General features: G+C 38.0%; 2 protein-coding genes across 2 annotated transcripts; both read left to right on the forward strand.

Annotated features, from left to right (window-relative positions):
- Positions 1 to 228: 228 nt before the first annotated feature.
- Positions 229 to 4,930, forward strand: LOC125855756 (uncharacterized). Its single transcript, XM_049535469.1, has 8 exons — positions 229 to 232; positions 276 to 344; positions 426 to 498; positions 1,928 to 1,986; positions 2,077 to 2,145; positions 2,477 to 2,724; positions 4,418 to 4,624; positions 4,865 to 4,930. Exons 1-8 carry the CDS (start codon positions 229 to 231, stop codon positions 4,928 to 4,930), a joined length of 795 nt encoding a protein of 264 aa, XP_049391426.1.
- A 68-nt stretch (positions 4,931 to 4,998) lies between these two features.
- Positions 4,999 to 5,658, forward strand: LOC125855757 (uncharacterized). Its single transcript, XM_049535470.1, has 3 exons — positions 4,999 to 5,173; positions 5,261 to 5,552; positions 5,648 to 5,658. The coding sequence occupies exons 1-3, from the start codon at positions 5,051 to 5,053 to the stop codon at positions 5,656 to 5,658; spliced, it is 426 nt and encodes a 141-aa protein (XP_049391427.1). The 5' UTR covers positions 4,999 to 5,050.
- Positions 5,659 to 26,904: the final 21,246 nt, after the last annotated feature.

Consider the following 26,904-nt stretch of genomic DNA (forward strand, 5'->3'; position numbering starts at 1 on the left):
CTACAACAACTTCTAGTCGAAATAAGTCAGCAAAGACTAGTATCCCTGTGCCTCCTAATTTTTATCCAATGGAAGATGATGACACCCTCTTTCAAGAAGCAGAAGTTACTCGAGATGCTCAAAGAAGTGATAATTTGAAAAAGAGTTAGTCCAGTTAATATATTTGATCAAGAAATTTTTCTTTGCTTTCTTTACTTAATCTTTTTTGTATTCTTTTTGGTATTAATAATGGGCATGGACTTCTTATTTTGGTTGACTTTCATCAAAATTTGCAGGTGCGTTTGAATTTGATAAGTCAAGAAAAGTGATTGGAGTGCCTCGATTTGCTCAAAAAAGTGATACTAGTATTTTATTTTATTTGTGCAACTTTTTTTTGTTAGTTGAATTGAATTGTTAGTTTTTATAACTTGCACTTAAATTTGCAGGTCCATTTGAATCTAGAAAAGCAAAAAAAGTGTTTGAAGTGGCTCAAGGTGCTAAGGAAACTGAAACCAGTATGTATTTTCTTTTATGTAATATTTTCTTGTTGTTACTTGTAAAGCAGTCAAAAAATTATCTTGCCTTGCTTCCATCTGCAATAGATATGTTAGCATATGATAGCATCTTTCCATAGTCATTCTTGATCATTTGAGTTAATTTTCAAGCTAATTAATGGCTCCAGTTTGCGTCATTTCTTAGAGGAAAGTGGTAGGCCCAAATATCTTACAGGAAAAGTATCCATTGTGAAACCGATAATATTTAAATTAGAAGGAGTTCCATAAGCAGTGTTCCTGCAATAAACATATTGTAAGCTTAACTTTTTTACACATTGGATGAAATCTGAAGTCTGGTAAGCCCCTCATAATCTTCAAGGCCGTAGTTAAGGACTCCATAACCAATATAAATAGCAGGGGAGACATGGGGTCCCCTTGTCGTATTCCTCATTTTTCCTGGAATAACCATTTTCTACCCCACTCACCATAACAGAATACATTGGAGGTGTTACATATCATAATCAACTTCACAAAGCCATCTGGAAACCCATAACCAAGTAAAGCTTCCTCGAAAATTTCTAACTTAGCATGTCATATGCTTTTTGGAGATCAATCTTCATCAAACATCTGAGACTAGTTTTCCTATTGTAATGCCTTCATAAGTCATGATATATTAAGACATTGTGGACCATAGATCTCCCTTGAACAAAAGTTGATTGATTCTCTACTACCAAGTAACTTACACATATTTTATTTTTTGACAAATTAGTTTGACTTTATATATCATAATACAACACGAGATAGGTCTGCACTGACTAGCATTTTCAGGAGCAAGGACATTCGAGATAAGGGAAATATTAATAACATTTATCCGTCTTAGTAACTGACCATTCCAGAAGAAATCCAACAGTTCTTTAGCAACATCTTTCCCATGATATCCCAAGCTTCTCTGTAGAAATCACTACCATAGCCATCAGGACTAGGACTGCTTTTCATATCAATACTACACACAACTTTCCTAACATCCTTTGCATTAAGAAGTTTCAATATTTCCAGTTGTTTTTCAATAGCTTGCTTCAATTGTCTCTGTTTAATAACTAGGTAAAAATACCTTGTGTTTGCATCTCCAAGCCTGATCTAGTTTGCCTGACTTCTCTGTAGTAGGAACATTTCTGCTAAGTTAGAAGCTTGTTTGAATTATACCAGTTTTTTGTTGCGACTATTGTCAACATTATTATCCTGAGTGTTATTCAATTTATTCTTCTTTTCATTGACTACTACTTCCTTGTGATTCTATGTTGTGCATTTTTCCTTTGAGATTATGTCACTATTGTTATGGGCTATTTCACCTACACCACTGCTTTTATTTGCTTTATTTAATTTCCTTTGTATCCTTCTTGTTAGTAATGGGAATGAACTTCTTATTTCAATTGACTTGCATCAAAATTTACAAGTCTGTTTGAATTTGACAAGGCTAAAAAAGTGACTGAAGTGTCTCGGCAAGATCAAAGAAGTGATACTACTATTTTATTTTATTTTTGTAACTTTTTTTAGTTAGCTGAATTGATTTCTTAGGTATTTTGACTTACAGTTAGTTTTGCAGGTTTGTTTGAATCTAGAAAAGCAAAAAAAGTGGTTGAAGTGGTACAAGATGTTGAAGGAATTGAAACTAGTATGTATTGTCTTTTATGTATTTTCTAATAGTTTCTGCATTGTTACCTATAAAGCAGCTAGAACATTATCTTGCCTCGCTTCCATAGGCCCTGAGAATCTAAGAGTAACAAGACTTCACTGTGAAAAGACCAAATTGTTTCCCCTTCCATTTCAAGCTATCCTCACTGTTAATAAGATCTTTAAAAGAAGTTAGGAGACCAACAAATTCTATAGAACTCTCCTTATACCAGTCATTTAGATTCAAGTATGTCCCAGTTGTCTCATTCTTCACTTTGTGCTACAGTGGCATTGAACTTCTTGTTTGGTTTTCCTTACTATAGATTTTGCAGGTCCATGTGAAACAGAAAGGACAAAGAATGTGAGGGGAACAAATATTTGTAAGAATGTTTTGCGATTGAGACCTGGAGAAAAATTAAAAGTCACTTTCTATCAAAATCAAGTCGTCGGGCAGAATCACACCTCATTTACGAGACACTTGGGTTTGATAGTTCATGATCGTAATATGTGTCCACTCCGGGTACACTCATGGATGGACATTGAAGAGAATAAGCTTGAGCACATGTGGGCAGTTGTTACTGTAAGGATTACAACACATCTATCTCTTCTTTTTACTGATAACTGTCAAGAATCCCTTTTCAAAAAGTATTGGATGTTTTAGTTTGAAACATGACTCTTGATTTCACATTCCTTCTCCTTTAACAACAAAGTATAGTTACTCAGTTTCAATGGATAGATAAAAATTCTCACATTTCGTCTTTTCTCGTTAGCCTATTTGATAGTTAAATCTCTTGCCACTACCTGCTAATAAGAGGCTTTTGAAAAGTTAACTTTATTCTTCCACTGTAATTCCTTTGGATGTTAATATTATTAGTTTAGTGTGGCTATAGTTAATATGATTCTGCAGTTGGTAAAAACTATCAATTTTTGTTATTCAATTTTATGTTATAATTTCAATGTGTAACCTTCATCTTAACAAAATTTGGACATTTCTCAGTCATAGCAGTGTATTGATATGTACCTCGTTAAGTATTGAGTTGACACTAACTGTTACTTGAGGACCTAAATGTTTGATGGAGGATACACCTGGCCTTCTTGGCGGTTTTCACTATTGATAATCTTTCTTTGGTATTAAATTGTATATGTTGTACTTCTGTCTTTAATGACTCTTTAATTTTTGTTATGTAATATGGAGTAAATCATAATTCCTTAACTGCCCTGCCATAATCTACTTCTTGATCTTGGTCCAGTGTTATTGGTTGATCCATTATAGACTTTCCTTGACTTTGCCTGAGCTACTAATACCCAGCCACCTATAACTTTCCTCCACAACTCTTTTTTCCATTGATCAACAAAAATCTTATTCTTTCTCACTGTATCTCCATAAATCTCTGTTTGTTAGTTGAATACACATTGGATATACACTTGTAGATCATATTATAGCATGAAGTAGGTCTATATTGACTAACATTCGCCAATGTTGAGACCTTAGGGGTAGTTAAAATTATGGTAGCATTTACTTATTTCAACAACATCCCTATTCTGAAAATGTCATGTACAACATGAAAAGTATCTCCATCCACTACAATACATGAAGCATCTTAAAGAATAAACAACCAAAACCATCAGACTGTTGAGCCATTGTTAAAGGTTGTCACTTAAAAAGTCCTTGGGGTTTTTTCACTCTTTCACCCATTAGCCACTTCCTTTTAAGTTATGCTACTGTTGTGGCTTACTTTCTTTTCAAGCAGAAGAAAGATTATGTTACTAATGAATCACATAACATAGAGACTAGAGATAACTAACAAAAACTTCATCTATTATCTCTCCTGATCATGATGTATTTGTCCTTGCCCAACCTTGATTAATAAACGTGTACAGTCATTACCTGGTCAAATCCATGTGGCTTTACTTCTCTGTAATATAATTGAACTAGCTAAGCTTAGTGATCTCCTAAAATTTATGCTAAGTTCAATTTCTTCTCCAGCAAGATCGGATTGCTAGGATTCTATTATAGTAGTTTCTGTTCCTTCACGTCATGCTTTAGGCCACTCGCTTGTGTCGCTATTTTACTCTTAATGCTATTTCAAACACTATACAATAGTGATGTGAGTAAGCTATAGGTTTTAAACAGACAACTTGTGGTTGTTATTTATTTGAAATTTTGATTTCTGTTCCTAAAATTTCTAGGTTACTACCTATTGGGTGATCTATACTTTGATGCCTTGTTTTCCCTTATTCAAGAGATTTTGATGGTATTTTTTCTATTTTAGGAGAAGTTTGACAGTGATGACATGAATGATCAAAAAGATAATGTTTTGCAACATATGAGAAAGCTTTGGAATAACTGGCGAGGATCATTGCACAAGAATGTGAAATCTAAATCATTGCACGAGGTTCTTAAAGATGTGCCGATGGGAGTAGAGAAGAGTGATTGGGAATGGTTGGTCAAGGAATATTTTTTATCTGAGAAATATAAGGTAAGACTTCATATAGTTACTAACAAATATCATTTTATTTCTAGTCACATATGATTAGTTTTTTGGAATAATTTATACCATGTTCAAATTGAGTTTTGATTTCGATAAATTTTTTTGATGTCTTCTATCCACAAGATCTACCAAAGAAAATTGCAATGGTGTTTTTTTGTGCTTCTATTCTCTTTTACCCTCTTCCCACTGAGCTTAAAAGTACACATTAAATATAGAATCATTAAACAGGATTGTGATAATTTCAGTTGGTGTGTTGTTAATGCAAGACGCAAGTACAAGAAACTCAGTCAATAGGTCTAAGTTGTGTATGCCTCATCGTACGGGTAGCAGTCCTATTAGAGAGATTGTTTACGAAATGGTAAATAAATTGTGCAAACCTATAAAGAAACCTCTCCTATTTCTATAAAATATCTTATGACTTATTTTTTAATCGTGAAGGGAGGCAAAGATGGTAATCCACCAAACATGACAACTATTTTCTTTGAGACACGTAAGAAGGGAAATGAGCTTGTCGAACCTGAAACCGTTGAAAAATATGTATGCTTATATCAATTTTAATTTCATTTAACATCCTTACTCTTACTTAGTGCATTGCATTATTTTAAATATTCTTATATTTTATAGGCTGAAATTCACGAGCTTGTACAATCTGAACCATCTCTTACTAATATTGAGGTAGTGGAAAGGTGCTTTGGACCTCAATGCAAAAGTCACGTAGTTGGATTTGGTGGTGGAATAACAACTAAGGAGTTAAAAGGCGGTACCACCTCAAAGGCTGCATTGTGGGAAGAGCTGAAAACAACTCAAAAAGAAAAGGAATCACTACAAAAATGCATGGATATTCTAGAGAGTAAATATGAACACCTTGAAAATATAGTGATACGTCAGTCTTCATCAGTTCCATCAATTCCATCAGGTTAGTAAACATACTATTAGTTATTATTACATGATGTGTATTGTGTGTGAATGAAGTGATGTTGCTTCTCGTTGATAAGGGCTTTGTTATTGCAGTTGTGCTATGAGTTACCTATTTTTCTTTAGTGCATTGTGTTATCTTAAATATTCTGTATATTCTGGCATTCTCACTCTAGCATTTCTGTATATCACTTTAGTTATAATATCCACAAAGCTAAAAGATTGATTTTATGTTCAGTTCTGTATATACCAATGAGATTGTTATAACATCTTCAAATGTAAAAGTAGGTATCAATATGGTTATTGTTCTGTATATGTTGTTGGTAGAAAATGAAAATCTCTCCTCTGACTAGGTCCCTTGTATGACTTTGTCCTCTATAATATCATTGTCAATATAATTTGCCCTTTATTATTGTAGTATTAGTAGTTAATCTCAAACATCACACACTTCCACATTACCCTTTCTCTGTTGCCCTGCAACTTTAAATATATTTGATCATGTTTGTGTCATTCTCCACCATGGTAATTAGTTGTTTAAGTTTTCTAACTTCCTGCTTATCATCCAGCTGCAAGCTTGTTCCATCTGATCCACTTGCATTCTCCATTTCAACAACTTATCTATGTTTTCTTTCCTTCAACTTTCAGTACTAGTACTAGGACTAGGATTTCTGGTCTTCTTTATTTGATGTTAGTATATTTACATTCTCTTTGTTGAAGCACTTTAATGTGTGTTGTGTTCATGTCTGTCCACTTTAATCTCTCTCTTTCCTTCCATTACTCTGGAAAGAGGCCCAGGTTTTGTGAAAGAGGTGGGGTATGAGGAAGCATTCACTTGAATAAATATTTAAATGAGGAGGCACCAACCACCCTCTGTATGAGATGTTAATGTGAAAGTAATACAACTCTTGCTGGCTGCCAGTGGAGATCCTCAATGTAGAAGGTTGGGTAGAGAAAATATCTAGAATTCATGAACTAGAACTATAAATATGTTTCTAGTTGTATACATTAGAAAATAGATCAGGAACTATTCAAGAGAATTAATCCTTAAGTTCAAACTTTTTTCCGTTACTAATTAATTTACTTCAAATTGTTGTTTTGACAGATGAAGATTTTGAGGATTAAAGAACAAGATCATGTGAAAGATAATGTGGAGTGTGCAGCAAAGAATATTATATTTTTATTGTTGGTGCAAAGACTTTTTCTGTAGTTATTCTTAATGTCATTTTCTTAATTTCTAGGATTTTATAGATGTCGAACACATGTTTTATTATGTTGAACGTGTATGCTTTTTTTTTAGATATTGTGTCGAACATATAAGTTTTTAGTAATTAAATCAATGTGTTCTTTATTATTAACAATATAATTTTATATCAAATTTTCAATTGGATGTGAAAAGAATTTATATGAACTGATCATATTAGTTCTTTTTAGAAATGATGGAAAAGATAACAACTACAAATTAAATGTAATAATTTAAATCGAAATTTGTGACAGGAAATTTGATTGTTAAAAAGTATTGTAATCAACGACAGGAATTCTGGCCGCTAAAATTAGTTATAACACCTCTAATTTGTTTTTTTACTTGAAGGTTCTAACGACCAAATGACCATCAATGAAGGGGAATTTGGTCGTTATAAGCATGTGTAATGACCGGATTAATTGGTGTCGTTAAATATTATTTAACGACCGGACATGCAATCCGGTCGTTATCCTTTAACGACGGAGCTTTTAACGACTGGTCACAACCAATTTTTGACTGGTCGTTATAGACCTTTAACGATCAGATTTGGACTTGTAGCGACGATATTTCCTTTCGCTAAAGGTCATTTTTCTTGTAGTGAAACAACGCAAAGTCGTCAGAAATCCTACACTGATGTTAGGAGAAGGGAGTTAGAGTTTAAAGTAGATGATTGGGTATACTTGAAAGTTTCACTCATGAACGGTGTTATGAGAGTTTGTAAGAAGGGGAAGCTTAGTCCCCGGTATATTGGCCCTTACAGAATATCCAAAAGGGTTGATAATGTAGCTTATGAGTTAGAGCTACCTCAAGGGTTGGCAACGGTTCATCCGGTATTTCATATTTCTACGTTGAAGAAGTGCATGGGAGATCCTTAACTTATCATACCAACTGATGATATTGGTATCAATGATAGCTTGTCTTATGGGGAGATTCCTGTTTAAATCCTAGATCGCCAAGTTCGCAAGTTGAGGACTATGGAAGTAGCATCAGTCAAAGTCATTTGGAGGAACCAGTTTGTTGAAGAAGCTACTTGGGAAGCTGAGGAGGATATGAAGAAGTGATATCCACATCTCTTTGAGCCCGGAGAAATTCTAGTCCTCTGGAAAGCAAGGAGGCTCACCACTGACTCTGGAGTGCTCAGCTGAATCAACGACGTGCAGGAAGCTGATCTGGGGTCCCTGTATCTGCATTGTCATAAGATGCAGGCCAATTGGCATCAGTACATGGAATGTACGAGTATGCGAGCTGGAAACTAAGCAACAAAGGCTAGAAGGAAATTTGGGAGAAACTGAAATAACTTACCTGGCTCAACTTAACTCAACCTGACTGACTTCTCTCAATATAAGACAAATTTTAAAACAAGTGCGATATAAAGAAATAATGTTTAAAACATGCTATAAACTCTGTGTGTATACAAAGATACAATAAGCCTGAAATGTATATAGAAATACAATGAACTGATGTACATATAAATACAATAGCTTCTGAGTAGGGTAATACAATAACTGCTGTGGGAGTTTCTCTAACCGACAACCATCACATGAGAGCTATAGTGATGATACAGCGATCGACCTCACGCTGCCAGAGCATCGTATACCCGACCAAAGGTGTAAGAACTGAATTGCCTAATGGATCCACTAGTCTAATTTGAAAAGGATTCATCTAAAAAGTATGATCCCTTTCTACCCATGGTGGCTAACATGGTTTTATGGGGGCTGTGGGTTCTTTGAACGCTCCCCCAATTCGGTGCTCGATACTACTCCCAAAAATGTACTGGCTCTTATGTTTTTAAAACATATTTCTTCCTGCTAATATGAGATAATTACTCAAAAACTAGCCCGAATGCTCTTTTGGAAATCTCAGTTTCCAACCTTGTTTAAATGTAAAAACATTTCTTTAAAACTTCCTTGGGAATACATAGTTCCCTAATAACTTTGAGAAATGAACTCAACTTGAAACTCTTAACTGAACTTGACTGGAAACTTGAGCCTTAAATGAAGTTAAAACATTCAATAAAGACTCTTGAATAACCTTAAAGACTTGCTTGAACTTACTCTTAAACCTTGTTTGACTTGACTCTAACTTCCCTTAACTTTGATCCTAACTCGTCTTGAATTGGATTATGGATTCAAGACATATAATCGCATGTTTATAGATGAGCTCGGGATGTTTAGAAACACTTTGGGGTGTTGGAAACAACTAGGGAACATAGGTATAACACCTAGGAACATACATGAGAAAGCATGGAAAGAATGGGAAAGCTTGGTGTCCTTGGCGCTCTGAGAGGCGCGGAGCGCCAGGCCAAAAACTTCAGAGAAGGCCTGCTGGCGCTCTGAGTGGTGCGCCTTCCCAAAGGCTGGGCTTCAGAGCCCCTCTTGGGGCGCGATGACAGGCGCGATGCGCCAATCCCCTTGCCCAGAAACTCGACTTTTCCCCCTCTTTTCTTCAACTCTAAACCATCCTTACTTCAAAGGATCTAACCCCAAACACTAAGGATCATCATATCCCTCAACATACCATGGATTACAACTCAAAACACAACCAAATCATGTCTCACAACCAACAATAACTTCAACAACACAACTAACAACATCAACAACAACTAACAACTTCAACAACAATTCCAATCTTTCCTCAAATCATAAAATGAGCTTGGTGTGTGGGGGAAAGGATCAACCCACACTAAGAACTCACATACCTTGAAAGGGATCACCCCCGACGAAAATCCACGTTGATCTTTGACGGAAACTTGTTGATCTCCTCTTTTTCCTCTTCTTCTTCTCCTTCTTCTCTTCTTCTTCTCGAGCCCTAGCTTTTACTCTTTTAAAATGGGACAAAAATGATCCAAAGATCAGCCCTATACAACAATATAATCCCAAAAGAATTGGCTAGGGAAAAGACTAAAATGCCCTTAATTTTCCGGACGGATTTCTTGTCAATTGCCCAACTTTCAAAGGGAATATCTCACTCATACGAACTCGGAATCGAGCAAACTCAGTGGCGTTGGAAAGATCATTCCACAAGCTTCACAACCATAACTAGAACTACTCCTAACTCATCCTGAGCTAGGAGTTATGTCTGCTCAAAGTTGGCCCAAAACTCATTGATTTCCACACTTAAGCCAAATTTTCTAGATTTTCAAATCCTTTCCAAAAATTGACTATTTCCGATTCTAAGCCTCTTCCAAGCTATTTCAATTTGCCGGATGTTACAATATCTCCCCCTTGGGAACATTCGTCCTCGAATGAGGTTACTCTTACAAAGCTAAGGGTGCAACAATAACTCAAACACCCAACAAGCAACTAAGCAAACACAATAACAATCACAACATGCTCATTATAATTAAAAGAGCACTAAGAAGGAAATTAATACCTTAATCTGCGTTTCCTCCGGATTCAAAGAGATGTGGATATCTTTTTTTCATGTCTTCTTCGGCTTCCCAAGTGGTTTCCTCAACAAATTGGTTCCTCCATAGGACCTTGACTGAGGCTACATCCTTCGTTCTCAACCTACGAACTTGACGATCTAGAATCTGAACAGGAACCTCCTCATAAGATAAGTTATCCCTGATCTTAATACTTTCAGTCGGTAGGATCAACAAAGGATCGCCTATGCACTTCCTCAACATAGAGATATGAAATACCGGATGAACCGCTCCTAGTTCTTGTGGTAACTCCAACTCATAAGCAACATTACCGATTCTCTTGGCTATGCGGTAAGATCCAATATATCGGGGACTAAGTTTCCCCTTCTTACCAAACCTCATAACCCCCTTCATGGGTGAAACCTTCAAATAAACCCAATCATCTACTTCAAACTCTAACGCCCTTCTCCTAACATCAATGTAGGATTTCAGACGACTCTGTGCCGTTTTCAATCTCTCTTGAATCACTTTCACCTTTTCCATAGCTTGGAGAACTAAATCTGGTCCTATCAACTGTGCTTCACTAACTTCAAACCATCCAATAGGAGATCTACATCTTCTCCCATAAAGAGCTTCATAAGGAGCCATCTGGATGCTAGAGTGATAACTGTTATTGTAGGCAAACTCAATGAGAGATAGGTGATCATCCTAATTACCCTTGAAATAGATCACACAAGCCCTCAACATATCTTCTAAAGTCTGAATAGTACGCTCTGCTTGCCCATTAGTCTGAGGATGAAAGACAGTGCTTAATTTTATCTTCGAGCCCAAGCCTTTCTGAAAAGATTTCCAGAACTGTGCAGTAAACTGTGCACCTCTATCTGAAATAATGGGACTCTATGAAGTCTCACTATCTCTTGAATATACAACTTGGCATAATCTTCTGCTGTATTGGTAGTCTTTAACGGTAGAAAATGGGCTGACTTTGTCATTCTGTCGACAATCACCCAAATAGAATCATGTTGTCTGCGCGACCTTGGCAGCCCTGTGATGAAATCCATATTGATCATCTCCCACTTCCATTCCAGAAGCTCTATCCTCTGAGCCAAACCACCGGGCCTTTGGTGTTCCACTTTCACTTGTTGGCAATTTGGACACTTAGTAACAAACTCTGCAATGCCCTTCTTCATGCCATTCCACCAATAAACTTCACGCAAATCACGATACATCTTGGTGGAACCCGGATGAATGGAATATTTGGAGCTATGAGCCTCCTCCATAATCCTTTCTTGGAGTCCATCTACCATAGGTACACACAATCTACTTTGATATCTCAATGCACCATATCCCCATTGTTCAAAAGCTAATACTCTTTGCTTTTGGACATTTGCCTTCAACTCAAGCAAAATGGGATATTGATCTTGCTTCTCTTTCACTTCTGACACTAGTGATGACTCGGCCCTGCTCGTCACTTCTATTCCTCCTTCTGCGGAATCTGTAAGTCTGACTCCCAGGCATGCCACTTTGTGCACATCTTTTGCTAACTCTCTCCTTCCTTCTTCAATATGGGCGGTGCTACCCATAGACAACCTGCTCAAAGAATCAGCAACAACATTAGCCTTACCTGGGTGGTAAAGGATACTCAGGTCATAGTCCTTGAGTAATTCTAACCACCTCCTCTTTTTGAGATTAAGTTCCTTCTGAGTAAGCACGTATTGGAGGCTCTTGTGATCGGTGAATATATCAACATGCACACCATACAAGTAATGACGCCATATCTTCAAAGCGAACACTACAGCCGCTAACTCTAAGTCATGGGTCGGGTAGTTCTTCTCATGAACTTTCAATTGTCTGGAGGCATAAGCTATAACCTTGCCATTCTGCATTAGGACACAACCCAAACCAATTCTAGATGCATCGCAATACACCACAAGACCTTTAGTACCTTCTGGTAACGTCAATACTGTAGTTGTAATCAATCTCTTTTTCAATTCCTGAAAGCTTTTCTCACAAGCTTCAGACCATTGAAATTTCACTACTTTCTGAGTCAACTTTGTCAAAGGAGATGCAATAGACGAGAACCCCTCAACAAACCTTCTATAATAGCCAGCTAAACCCAAGAAACTCCTAATTTCAGTTGGAGATGTGGGTCTAGGCCACTTCTGCACTGCCTCAATCTTCCGAGTATCTACTTGGATTCCGTCACCGAACACAATGTGGCCTAGGAATGCCACAGACTTAAGCCAAAACTCACACTTGGAGAACTTGGCATACAACTCCTTGTCCTTCAAAGTCTGAAGAATTGTTCTAAGATGACAAGCATGATCTTCTTCATTCCTTGAATAGACTAGTATGTCATCAATGAAGACGATAACAAACGTATCTAAATAAGGTTTGAAGACTCGATTCATTAAGTCCATGAAAGCTGCCGGTGCATTTGTCAAACCAAAAGACATGACTAAAAACTCATAATGACCGTACGGGGTCCTGAAAGCTGTTTTTGGAATATCACACTCCCTTACTCTTAACTGATGATAGCCTGATCTGAGATCAATCTTCGAGAAATAAGTGGCACCCTGAAGCTGATCGAAAAGATCATCAATCCTCGGGAGAGGGTACTTGTTTTTGATTGTAACCTTATTCAACTGGCGGTAATCTATACACATCCTAAGGGAATCATCTTTCTTTCTCACAAACAAGACCGGAGCACCCCAAGGTGAGACACTCGGTCGAATGAAACCCTTTTCTAGGAGATCTTTCAACTGCTCTTTCAACTCTTTCAACTCTGCTGGTGCCATTCTATATGGCGGAATAGAGATAAGACGAGTATCTGGAATAAGATCTATGCCGAAATCTATCTCTCTCAGGAGGAATTCCGGGTAGATCATCAGGAAACACTTCTGGAAACTCTCTTACTATAGGAACTGACTGGAAATGAGGTATCTGAACACTAGAGTCATGAACTCGGACTAAGTGATAGATACAACCCTTCGAAACTAACTTTCTTGCCTTAAGGTACGAAATAAAACGACCCTTAGGCACTGCTGAACTGCTACTCCACTCTATGACTGGCTCATTCGGAAACTGAAACTTGACTGCTCGAGTTCTACAATCTATCGATGCATAACAAGCATGAAGCCAATCCATACCTAGAATGACATCAAAATCTACCATGTCTAACTCAACCAAATCAACCATGGTGCTCTTGTTATTGATAGAAATAGGACAATCACGATAAACTCTTTCCGCTAGAATAGACTCCCCAATAGGTGTAGAAACACAAAAGGGTTCACAAAGTCTTTCAGGAAGAACCTCAAACTGATTTGCAACATAAGGAGTTACAAAAGATAAACTCGCTCCTGGGTCTAGCAAAGCATACACATCAAAAGCAAAGACTTTGATCATACCAGTGACAACATTCGGAGAATTCTCTTGCTCATGGCGACTGGTGATAGCATAAAGGCGGTTTGCTCCTCCACCTGTACTAGAAGTAGCTCCTCTAGGTGCCGTCCTGTCTGGTGGAACAACTGAAGAAGACTGTGCTTTATTGCTTCCATTACCCTGCCTATTCTTTGGACACTCTCGCATGAAATGTCCATTCTGACCACACCTGAAACAACCAATGGAGCCCTCTCGACAAATACCTGAGTGGTTCCTACCACATTTGGCGCAGACAGGAGGCTTACTACTCCCTTGCGCCACACTACCCGAAGATTGTGCTGGTCTAGCCCTGAAGTCCTTCGAATTCTGAACATTAAATTCACCTCTGTATCTGGGTGCAGGTGCTCTAGCAAATGATGGAGCAGGTCCCTTTTGCCTTTGCTGAAAGGAGGAACGGTTTGAATTACCTCTCTGCTGCCCGGACTCGTTCCCGATCTTAGCTCTCTTATTTCTGAACTCTTCTCTGTCCCTCAGCTTCTCTTCCTCAACCTGCTGCACATAAACCATCAACCTTGATATGTCCATGTCCCCGATAAGCATTGCAGCCCTACCTTCCTTGCTCGACAACCGAGACAACCCAGCAACAAACAAGCTCATTCTATTCCTCATGTCCGCAACCATCTCCGGAGCATAGCGGGATAATTGTGTGAACTTCAAACTGTACTCATGAACACTCAAGGACTCCTGCTTAAGTGTGAGGAACTCACGTACCTTGGCCTCTCTCAATTCTCGAGGAAAGAAATGCCCCAAGAAAGCTTCCTCAAAACCGGCCCAACTTGCAGGTGGTGCATTCTCAGCTCTGCCCCCTTTCCACTGGTCGAACCAAGTTCTAGCAACATCCTTCAATTGATAAGCAGCTAGTTCAACCCGCTCAATATCTGCCACATGCATCACATCAAAAATCTTCTTCAACTCCTCAATGAAATCCTCTGGATCCTCAGTAGTGCTCGAACCCATGAAACTCGGAGGATTCATCCCCAAGAACTCACGAATCCTTGAAGTGTCAGCTCCTTCATGTCGAGCTCCTCTTTGCTGACCAATCTGATTTGCTACAGCTTGACTCAACATTCTAATTGCCTCTCTGAACTCGGCATTAGAAACTTCCCCTTGATCTTGCACTCCCGGTGCATAGGGTAACTCTTGCTCATCAACATAACGTCTAGGAAGACGCCCTCTACCAACTCTTCGTGGAGGCATGACTATCTGAAACACGCGCAAGCACGGATTAGAAAGAAACTTTTTAGAGATCAACTCTAACGCATGAAATGAGTGTGAAAGAAATGAGAAATCTTCCTAAATGTTGCAGCCTCCCAATTATAGATGTGGCGCGCTTCACACCGATAACTAGGACTCTACAGACACGGCTTCATAGACTCCCTAGGACTCCTGAACTCTGTGCTCTGATACCAAGTTTGTCACGCCCCGAGCCTACACCCTGGGCGGGACCGGCACCCGGAGACCATTTCTGGCCCCAAGCGAACCCTTGGCCTGGCTTTCTTAACTCAGCGGAAACCTCAACAGAATAACTCAATGCAATGCAATATTACAAAACAACTTAACTTATAAAATATGGCCATAAAGGCAACTCGAATCTCAAAATAGAATATTTACATATATATATAGATGAGAGACTCAAAACTAACTGACTGACTGTCTGTCTATGAAGCCTCTAAAATACTGAGATGGATGTTGGGACAGACCCCGCAACATCCTAATAAAACAAAAACTAAGAACACAAAATAATTGAGTCCTCCGGAATGCAAGGAGGCTCACCACTGACTCTGGAGTGCTCAGCTGGATCAACGACGTGCAGGATGCTGATCCGGGGTACCTGAATCTGCATCATCAAACGATGCAGGCCAACTGGCATCAGTACATGGAATGTACGAGTATGCAAGCTGGAAAACTAAGCAACAAAGGCTAGAAGGAAATCTGGAAGAAACTAAATAGCTTACCTGGCTCAACTCAACTCAACCTGACTGACTTCTTTCAATATAAGGCAATTTAAAACAAGTGCGATATAAAGAAAGACTGTTTAAAACATGCTATAAACTCTGTGTGTATACAAGGATACAATAAGCCTGAGATGTATATAGAAATACAATTGAACTGATGTATATAAAATACAATAATTTCTGTGTATAAAAATACAATAACTGCTGTGGGAGTTTCTCTAACCGACAACCATCACATAAGAGCTATAGTGATGATACAGCGATCGACCTCACGCTGCCAGAGCATCTTATACCCGGCCAAAGGTGTAAGACCTGAACTGCCTAATGGATCCACTAGTCTAATCTGAAAAGGATTCATTTAAAAAGTATGATCTTTTTCTACCCATGGTGGCTAACATGGTTCTATGGGGGCTGTGGGTTCTTTGAACGCTCCCCCAATTCGGTGCTCGATACTACTCCCAAAAATGTACTGGCTCTTATGTTTTTAAAACATATTTCTTCCTGCTAATATGAGATAATTACTCAAAAACAAGCCCGAAGGCTCTTTTGGAAATCTCAGTTTCCAACCTTGTTTAAATGTAAAAACATTTCTTTAAAACTTCCTTGGGAATACATAGTTCCCTAATAACTTTGAGAAATGAACTCAACTTGAAACTCTTAACTGAACTTGACTGGAAACTTGAGCCTTAAATGGAGTTAAAACATTCAATAAAGACTCTTGAATAACTTTAAAGACTTGCTTGAACTTACTCTTAAACCTTGCTTGACTTGACTCTTACTTCCCTTAACTTTGATCCTAACTCGTCTTGAATTGGATTATGGATTCAAGACATATAATCGCATGTTTATAGATGAGTTCGGGATGTTTAGAAACACTTTGGGGTGTTGGAAACAACTAGGGAACATAGGTATAACACCTAGGAACATACATGAGAAAGCATGGAAAGAATGGGAAAGCTTGGAGTCCTTGGCGCTCTGAGAGGCGCGGAGTGCCAGGCCAAAAACTTCAGAGAAGGCCTGCTGGCGCTCTGAGTGGCGTGCCGCCCCAAGATCTGGGCTTCAGAGCCCCTCTTGGGGCGCGATGATAGGCGCGATGCGCCAATCCCCTTGCCCAGAAACTCGACTTTTCCCCATCTTTTCTTCAACTCTAAACCATCCTTACTTCAAAGGATCTAACCCCAAACACTAAGGATCATCATATCCCTCAACATACCATGGATTACAACTCAAAACACAACCAAATCATGTCTCACAACCAACAATAACTTCAACAACACAACTAACAACATCAACAACAACTAACAACTTCAACAACAATTCCAATCTTTCCTCAAATCATAAAATGAGCTTGGTGTGTGGGGGAAAGGATCAACCCACACTAAGAACTCACATACCTTGAAAGGGATCACCCCCGACGAAAATCCACGTTGATCTTTGACGGAAACTTGTTGATCTCCTCTTTCTCCTCTTCTTCTTCTCCTTCTTCTCTTCTTCTTCTCTTCTTCTTCTCAAACCCTAGCTTTTACTCTTTTAAAATGGGACAAAAATGATCCAAAGATCAGCCCTATACAACAATATAATCCCAAAAGAATTGGCTAGGGAAAAGACTAAAATGCCCTTAATTTTCCGGACGGATTTCTTGTCAACTGCCCAACTTTCAAAGGGAATATCTCATTCATACAAACTCAGAATCGAGCAAACTCAGTGGCGTTGGAAAGATCATTCCACAAGATTCACAACCATAACTAGAACTACTCCTAACTCATCCTGAGCTAGGAGTTATGACTGCTCAAAGTTGGCCAAAAACTCACTGATTTCCACACTTAGCCAAATTTTCCAGATTTTCAAATCCTTTCCAAAAATTGACTATTTTCGATTCTCAGCCTCTTCCAAGCTATTTCAATCTGTCGGATGTTACACAGAAATCCTAACTCATGATGATTTAGGTGTTCTTCCTGATACCGTAGGGAATATCTTGGAATTATCTTTCCAATGCCGCCAAGTTTGCACGATTCCGAGTTCGTATGAGTGAGATATGCCCATTTGAAGTTGGGTTGTTCATATAAGGAAAGTCTAATCCGGATTTTGGAAAGGTAGTTTGGTCTTTTCCTTACCCAATTATTTTTTTTCGTTTGTATGAGTTTAATTGGGGTCTAATAAGAATTAGATCACTTTAAACAATTGGAAATTCACGCTAGGGCTTGGAGAAAAGAAAAAAGAGGAGAAATGAGAAGAAAAGTTAAGATTCGTCAAGATTGTGCAATTTTGGTTGTGGATTTCACCAAGGATTCAATCCTATGAGGTATTTTGAAAGAAAATATTATGAGTTCTTCATGATAAATCGTTTGAATCTTGTGGGTTCTTGTTGTTGAAGTTTCTTTAGTTTGATTCATGATTTTAGGTGTGATTTTGAGTAGAATCTTATGTATTTTGGGGAAAGAACTTAGTGAAATTAGAGGGTTTAGAGTTGAAAAACGAAGGAGAAAAGTCGGAGTTCACCTAGGCAGGGGCATGGGGCGCAGCACCAACCAGAGCACCCCAACAGGGGCTTTGAAGTTTGGGCTCTGGGGCGCCACACCAGCCAGAGCGCCGCAACACAGCCCCTGAAATTCACCCTCTGGCGCCCTGCGCCTCTCAGAGCGCCAAGGACGCCAATTTTTCCACCTTTTCCCACTTCTTTTCGTACTAGTTCCCTAGCAACATACCTATGTTTTCTAGTCGATTTCTACACTCTAAGGTACATCTAAACATCATGAAATTATCATTAACATGAGATCATGAGCCTAGAATTTATACTTCAATTCAAGAAAAGTTAAGAATTGAGTGAAGAGAAGTTAGGAGTCATGTCAAGAGAAATTCATAGAGTTTTCCAAAAGTCTTTTACAAACGTTTCAACTTGTTTTAAGGCTTGAGTTTAGAGTTTAGTAAAGAGTAAGAGTAAATTTCATTTCTATAAAGATTATACGGGAACTAAGTATTCCCAAGAGTTGAAATGTTTTCACATTTAAACAAGAAAGGAAGCACCGATTTCTAAGAGAGCCTTAAGCTAGTTTTGAGTAATTATCTCAAATCATAGAAAGAGTTTTGTTTTATAAAACATATGAGTTGAGTATATTTTGGGAGTAGTATTGAGCACCGATATGGGAACGCGAGTTCATAATAACTCAAGTCTCCATAAACTATGTAGCCATTATGGGTAGAAAGGATCATAATTTTTAGATGATTCCTTAGTTCTTTTTAGCATAGACTAGTGGATCCACTTAGTTAAGGCATTCTATATCACGGCAAGGTATAAGACAGTTCTGGCAGCGTGGGCGAGATGTTGTATCATCACTTAGGCTCATATTGATAGTTGTCGATTAGAGAAACTCCCACAAAGTTATAGTACTTTATATGTAACTTGAGTTGTTTTTGTATTTCCTTAATACATTGAGTTGTCATCTACTGTTTTAAATGCTTTGTATAAACTGCACCTTTATTGTTGTTTTACTTTGCATTTGAGTTGAGTTATTCATGAGTTGAGTAAAGCCAAGGTAAGTGTTCTTTTCAGATTCCTTTCAAGCTTATGTCTTGTTTAGCATTCCAATCGCATACTCGCACAGATACCATTTGGCCTACATCGTTTTATGATATAGACACAGGTAACCAAGATCAGCATCCAGCACCTCGTTGATCCAGTTGAGCACTCAGAGTCAGTTGGTGAGCCTCCTTGCTTTCCGGAGTACTCCTTTTACACTGCTTTAGTATATCAGTTGTTAGGATAATTGGGGGTCTTGTCCCAACATACCTCTTTGTTTTAGAGGCTTCATAAATGAATAGTTATAGTTCTTTAGTCTTTTCATTTTCAGTTGTATACATTAAGACTTGAGTTGTCATTTTGGCTAGTTTAATATTTCTTAAAGATATTGCATGAGTTGTCCTTTGAGACTATTTCCTGTTATTTAAGTCTTTCGCTGAGTAAGTAAGCCAAGGGTTCGCTTGGGGACAACAATGGTTCTCGAGTGTTAGTCCCGCCCAGGGTGTAGGTGTAACATCTCTCTATTTGAAAGAACTAGAAAGAAGTTAAAATTTGGAAATAGTCATTTTTGGAAAGAATATAAAATCTGGAAAATTTGTTACGTGTGTTGAGTTAAGTTTTTGGTCAACTGCAAACGACCATAACTCCTAGCTCAATATGATTTAGGTGTGCCTCCAAATATCGTAGGAAAGATCTTGGAATAATCTTTCCAACGCTGCCGAGTTTGCGCGAATCCAAGTTTGTATGAGGGAGATATGCCCATTTGATGTTGGGTTGTTCGATTAAAGAGAGTCTAATCCGGATTACTGAAGGGCATTATGGTCTTTTTCATACCCAATTAAGTTAATTCATTTTTAGCAATTAAATTGGGTCTAAACTGAATTGGTTCAGTTTAGACAATTGGAATTTACGCTAGTTTTTTTTAGAGAAAGAACGCAAGAGGAGAAAGGTGGAGAAAGAGCAAAATTCGTCGTTCTTGAAGGTTTAGCTTGTGGATTTCGACAAGGGTTGATCCCTCAAGAGGTATGTGAGTGTTTCATAGCGTTGGGTTCGTTCACCCACGCGCCAATCATGATTATTTCAGTTGAGTTTGTTCTAGAAAGTTGAAAGTTGATGAATCTTAAACGGTGTACTTGAAATTGGCATTCGTTCTTGAGTTAAGTTGAGATTAAGGAGTTCCTTGAGGTTATATTGTTGTTTCCTTGAGTTCTTTGAGTTAGAATCTTGTGTGCATATGCTGGGTATCTAAATCTAAAAAGAAATTGAGAAAAAAAGTCAAGTTTAGGCGAATTGGGGCTGGAAAACAAAGAAGGAAAAAGTCGAGCAGGTTTTGGCACGCAAGTACGTGTCGCGGACTTGCTCCCCCAGTGATAAAAAATCAGCTCCGCATCGCAATATGGACGCAGACTCCTCTATCTCAAAATTAAATTTCGTGATCAAATATTTAAATGCATCTTCGCGTCTCGGACTTGTTTTCATACAGTGATTTCTTGATCTTTTCTCATGATTAACTATCTAAAAACACTCCTAAACATCATGAGATCTTTCCTATCACAAATTACAATCCTTGAATCCATAATTCAATTCAAGGAAAGTTAAGAATAAAGTCAAGAGAAGTTAAGACTCAGGTCAGGAGAAGTTAAGAGTTAAGTCAAGAGAAGTTAAGAGCCAAGTCAAGAGAAGTTCATAGAGTCTTCCAAAAGTCTTTTATAAATGTTTTAGCTTTGTTTTAAGACTTGAGTTTTGAGTTGAGTAAAGAATAAAGTTTTAAGTTCATTTCTTGAAAAGAGTATATCGGGACTATGTATTCCCAAAGAGTAAAATGTTTTCACATTTAAAGAAGAAAGGAAACCTTGATTTCCAAAAGAGCCTTTGAGCTAGTTTTCAGTTAAAGAGTAAATGTTTTCACATTTAAAGAAGAAAGGAAGCCTTGATTTCCAAAAGATCCTTTGAGCTAGTTTTCAGTTAAAGGGTAAATGTTTCACATTTGAGCAAGAAAGGGAACATCGATTCCAAGAGAGCTTTTAAGCTAAGTTTTGAGTAATTATCTCAAACCAAAAAAAGAACTTATGTTTTTAAACATATGAGCTAAGTATTTTGGGAGTAGTATTGAGCACCGATATGGGGACGAGTTTGAGTTCAGATAACTTACGTCTCCATAAACCATGTAGCCATCATAGGTAGTAAATGATCATACTTTTTAGATGATTCCTTTGGTGCTTTTTAGCATAGACTAGTGGATCCACTTAGTTAAGCGTTCTATATGATGGCAAAGTATAGCATAGTTTTGGCAGTGTGGGCAAGGCATTGTATCACCACTTAGGCTTATAGTGGTGGTTGTCGGTTAGAGAAACTCCCACATAAACTATATTAGTTTATTATATGAGTAAAGTTCAGTTTGTTATTGCATTTTCTTGTATGAACTAAGTTGTTTTCAACTGTTTTAAAAGTTTTCTATATATTGCATGTGTTTTATTGCTTTATATTGAGTTAAGTTGTTCATGAGTTGAGTAAAGCCAAGATAAGTGTTCTTTTCCAATTCTTTTCAAGCATATGTTATGTTTAGCATTCCAATTCGCGTACTCGTACATTCAATGTGCTGATGCTAGTTGGCCTGCATCATAAAATTATGCAACCATAGGTAACCAGGGTTAGCATCCAGCGCATAGTTGATCTAGTTGAGCACTTAGAGTCAATTGGTCAGCCTCCTAGCTTTCCGGAAGATCCTTTTTATTTCTTTAAGTATTTTAGTTCATTAGGATGTTGTGAGTTTTGTCCCGATGTCTATTTCAGTTATTTAGATGCTTCATAGACATAGTTAGTTGATGTTAGTTCATGAGTCTTTACTTTCCCTTTTTAGTTAAGTTGAGACTTAAGTTACCACTTTGGGAGTGAATGTTATTTATTACATTCTAAGTTATTTATTGAACAATTCAGTTATTCTTTTAAAGTATATTTATCTTTTGTAAAGTCTTCCGCTGAGTAAGTTACCCAGGCCAAGGGTTCGCTTGGGGCCATCAATGGTTTTTGAGTGTCAGCCATGTCCGGGGTGTAGGCTCGAGGAGTGACAAACTTGGTATCAGAGCCCACAGTTCAAAAGTCCTAGGGAGTCTAAGAAGTCGTGTCAATAGAGTCCTAGTTATCGGTGTGAAGCGCGCCATATCTATAATTAAGAGGCTGCAACATTTAGGAACTATCTCACTTATTTTACATTCATTTCGTACGATAGCGTTAATCTTTATAAAGTTTCTTCCAATTCATGCTTGTTCATGTCTTTCAGATCATGTCTCCACGAAGAGCTGTCATAGGTCGCCTTGCTAGAAGGAATGTTGAACCACAGGAAAAAGGGGTACCTAATGCACCAGAAGTTCAACCCTAATGAGAGGTCACCAATGCTGAGTTTCGTGAGGCCATTCAGATGCTGAGCCAAGTTGTGACCAACCAAGCTGGGCAACAGAGATAAAATCATCAGGAAGTGTCAAATACTTCTAGAGTTCATGAGTTCTTAAGGATGAATCCTCCAAGCTTCACAGGTTCAAGTGTCAGCTTTAGACCTAAGGGGGAGATACAGATATGAGAAATCAAGTCAAGTGTTTGAGAATAAGATAGTAATGAGTCCCAAAAAGTATGGGAGATATCTTTTCAGAAGTCTTTTAGTAGTGAAGTGATGTTAAAAGGAGAAGGCTAATGATCCATGTGCAACAAGTTGAGGAGGACAAGCTGAGGGATATAAAAGAGTTTAAGAATAAGAGGGCTAAGACATCAGGGAATGAGTTCGGGCAGCAAAAGAGTAGTGTGAACCGGTCTTCTTTCCAACATAAGAAAAAGGGACCTACTCCATCATCTGCTAATGCACCTGCACCCAGAAACAAAGGTGAGTATAATAGTCAGAATTCACAGCATTTTAGGGCTAGACCTGCCCAATCTCAGTATAGTGTGGCACAATGAGGTAACTGGGCTCCTGCATGTGTTAAGTGTTGTAGAACCCACCCAGGTAAGTGTTGCGATGGATCCACAGGCTGTTTCAAGTGTGGACAAGAGGGTCACTTCATGAAAGAGTGTCCTAACAATCAACAAGGTAATGGGAATCAGGGCAATAGAGCTCTTCAGTTGCTCCGTCAGACACAGATGCATCTAGAAAAGCTACTTCAGGGGCAGGTAGAGGAGGAAACCATTTTTATGCTATCACTAGTCGGCAAGAGCAAGAGGATTCTCCAGATGTTTTCGCTGGTATGATCCAAGTCTTTAACTTTAATGTTTATGCTTTGCTAGTCCTAGGAGCGAGTTTATCCTTTGTAACTCTTTTTGTTGCTAAGAATTTCAATGTTATTCCTGAGCAACTTAGTGATACCTTCAGTGTTTCTGCACCTGTTGGTGAGTCTATTCTAGCAGAAAGAGTCTATCATGATTGTCCCATTTTCGTCAATCACAAGGACACTATGGTTGATTTAGTCGAATTAGACACAGTAGATTTTGATGTCATTCTTGGTATAGACTGGCTTCATGTCTGTTATGCCTTAGTTGATTGTAGAACTTGAGTTGTCAAGTTTCAGTTTCCAAATGAGCCAGTCTTAGAGTGGAAAAGTAGTTTAGCAGTGCCTAAGGGTCGTTTCATTTCATACCTTAAGGCAAGAAAGTTAGTTTCCAAGGGGTGTGTCTATCACTTAGTCCGATTTATTGACTTTAGTGTTGAGATGCCTCCTGTTCCGTCAGTTTCAGTAGTAAGAGATTTTCCAGAAGTCTTTCCTGATGATCTTCCCGGAGTCCCTCCTGAGAGAGAAATAGACTTCGATATAGACATTCTTCTAGATACTCGTCCTATATCTATTCTGTCATATAGAATGGCACCAGCAGAGGTGAAACAGCTTAAAGAGCAGTTGAATGATCTCCTAGAGAAAGGTTTCATTTGTCCTAGTGTCTCACCTTTGGGCGCTCCGGTCTTATTTGTGAGAAAGAAGGATGGTTCCCTTAGGATGTGTATAGATTAAAGTCAATTGAACAAGGTTACCATCAAGAATAAGTATCATCTTCCAAGGATTGATGATATTTTCGATCAACTTTAGGGTGCCACCTGTTTATCTAAGATAGACCTCAGATCAGGCTACCATTAGTTAAGAGTAAGGGAATGTGAAATTCCAAAGACGACTTTCAGGATCCATTGTGGTCATTATGAGTTCCTAGTTATATCCTTTGGTTTAACCAATGCGTCAGCAACATTCATGGACCTTATGAATAGAGTATTCAAGCCTTATTTAGAAATGTTTGTTATCGTATTCATTGATGATATACTAATCTATTCGAGGAATGAAGAAGATCATGCTAGTCATCTTAGAATAGTTCTCCAAACTCTAAAGGATAGAGAGTTGTATGCCAAGTTCTCTAAGTTTGAGTTTTGGCTTGAGTCTGTGGCATTCTTAGGCCATATTGTGTCTGGAGAAGGAATTAAAGTTGATACTCAGAAAATAGAGGTAGTGTAGAATTGGCCTAGACCTACATCTTCAACTAATATTAAGAGTTTCTTAGGTTTGGCTAGCTATTATAGAAGGTTCGTAGAGGGGTTCTCATCTATTTCATCCCTTTTATCCAAGTTGACTCAGAAGACAACTAAGTTTCAATGGTCTGAAGTTTGTGAGAAAAGCTTTCAGGAATTGAAAAAAAAAGGTTGACTTTTACCCCAGTATTGACCTTACCAGAAGGTACTCAAGGTTTTGTTGTGTATTGTGATGAATCTAGAGTTGGTTTGGGTTGTGTGTTGATGCAGAATGGCAAAGTTATAGCTTATGCCTCCAGACAGTTGAAAGTTCATGTGAAGAATTACCCAACCCATGACTTAGAGTTGGCTGTTGTGGTATTTGCTTTAAAAATATGGCGCCATTATCTTTATGGTGTTCATGTGGATGTGTTCACCAATCACAACAATCTTCCGTATGTGTTTAGTCATAAAAAGCTTAATCTCAAACAAATGAGATGGTTAGAATTGCTCAAGAATTATGACATGCGTATTCTTTATCACCCAGGTAAGGTTAATGCTATTTTTGATGCCTTGAGTAAGTTGTTTATGGGTAGTACCGCCCATTTTAGGGAAGATAAGAAAGAGCTAGAAAGAGATGTGCATAGACTTTCACGATTGGGAGTTTGATTAATGAATTCCACAGAAGGAGGAGTAGTGGTGCTGAATGGGGCTGAATCATCATTAGTGTCAGAAGTGAAAGAAAAGCAGGACCAAGATTCTATTTTGCCTGAATTAAAGGCAAGTGTTCTTGAGCAAAAAGTGATGGTTTTTGAACAAGGGGGGATGGTATTTTGAGGTATCAAGTTAGATTGTGTGATTGATTTCAAAGGTAATTGGGATGATCACCTACCTCTCGTTAAGTTCGCTTACAATAATAGTTACCACTCTAGCATCCAAATGGCTCATTATGAAGCTCTTTATGTGAGAAGATGCAGATCTCCTATTGGATGGTTTAAAGTTGGTAAAGTTCGGTTGATAGGACCAGACTTAGTTCATCAAGTTATGGAGAAAGTGAAAGTGATTCAATGAAGGTTGAAAACAGTGCAGAGTCATCAGAAATCCTACACTGATGTTAGGAGAAGGGAGTTAGAGTTTGAAGTAGATGATTGGGTTTACTTGAAAGTTTCACCCATGAAAGGTGTTATGAGATTTGGTAAGAAAGAGAAGATTAGTACCCGGTATATTGGTCCTTACCGAATATCCAAAAGGGTTGGTAATGTAGCTTATGAGTTGGAGCTACCACAAGAGATAGCAACGGTTCATCCGGTATTTCGTATTTCCTTGTTGAAGAAATGCATGGGAGATCCTTAAATTATAATACCAACTGAAGATATTGGTATCAATGATAGCTTATCGTATGAAGAGATTTCGGTTCAAATTCTAGATCGCCAAGTTCACAAGTTGAGGACTAAGGAAGTAGCATCAGTTAAATTTATTTGGAGGAACCAGTTTGTTGAGGAAGCTACTTGAGAAGCTGAAGAAGATATGAAGATGAGATATCCACATCTCTTTAAAATCAGAGAAATTCCAGACCAAGGTACTAATTCTCTTCTTAGTACTCTTTAATTTATAAGTTAGCGTGTTGTAATGGCATTGCTTGTTGGGTGGTTGAGCTGAATGTTACATGTTACACCCTTAGCCTGGTAAGAGTAATCTCATTCGAGGACGAATGTTTCTAAGGGGGATATATAGTAACATCTCGCTATTTGAAAGAACTAGAAAGAATTTAAAATTTAGAAATAGTCATTTTTGGAAAAAATATAAAATCTTGAAAAATTTGTTAAGTGTGTTAAGTTGAGTTTTTGGTCAAATTAAAATGATCATAACTCCTAGATCAAGAAAATTTAGGTGTGCTTCCAGATATCGTAGTAAATATCTTGGAATAATCTTTCCAACGCCGCCGAGTTTGCGCGATTTCGATTTCGTATGAGTGAGATAAGCCCATTTGAAGTTGGGTTGTTCGATTAAGGAGAGTCTAATCCGGATTATTGAAGGGCATTATGGTCTTTTTCATACCCAATTAAGTTAATTTGTTTTTAGCAATTAAATTGGGGTCTAAACTGAATTGGTTCAGTTTAGACAATTGGAAATTTACGCTAGGGTTTTTTGGAGAAAGAACACAAGAGGAGTAAAGAGGAGAAAGAGCAAAGTTCATCGTTTTTGAAGGTTTAGCTTGTGAATTTCGATAAGAGTTGATCTTTAAAGAGGTATGTGACTCTTTCATAGCGTTGGGTCCGTTCACCCATGCATCATTCATGTTTATTTCAGTGTAGTTCGTTCTACAAAGTTGAAAATGATGAATCTTAAATGGTGTTCTTGAAATT

This window comes from Solanum stenotomum, chromosome 2, assembly GCF_019186545.1.
Source record: "Solanum stenotomum isolate F172 chromosome 2, ASM1918654v1, whole genome shotgun sequence".
In the NCBI taxonomy this organism is placed as follows: Eukaryota; Viridiplantae; Streptophyta; class Magnoliopsida; order Solanales; family Solanaceae; genus Solanum; species Solanum stenotomum.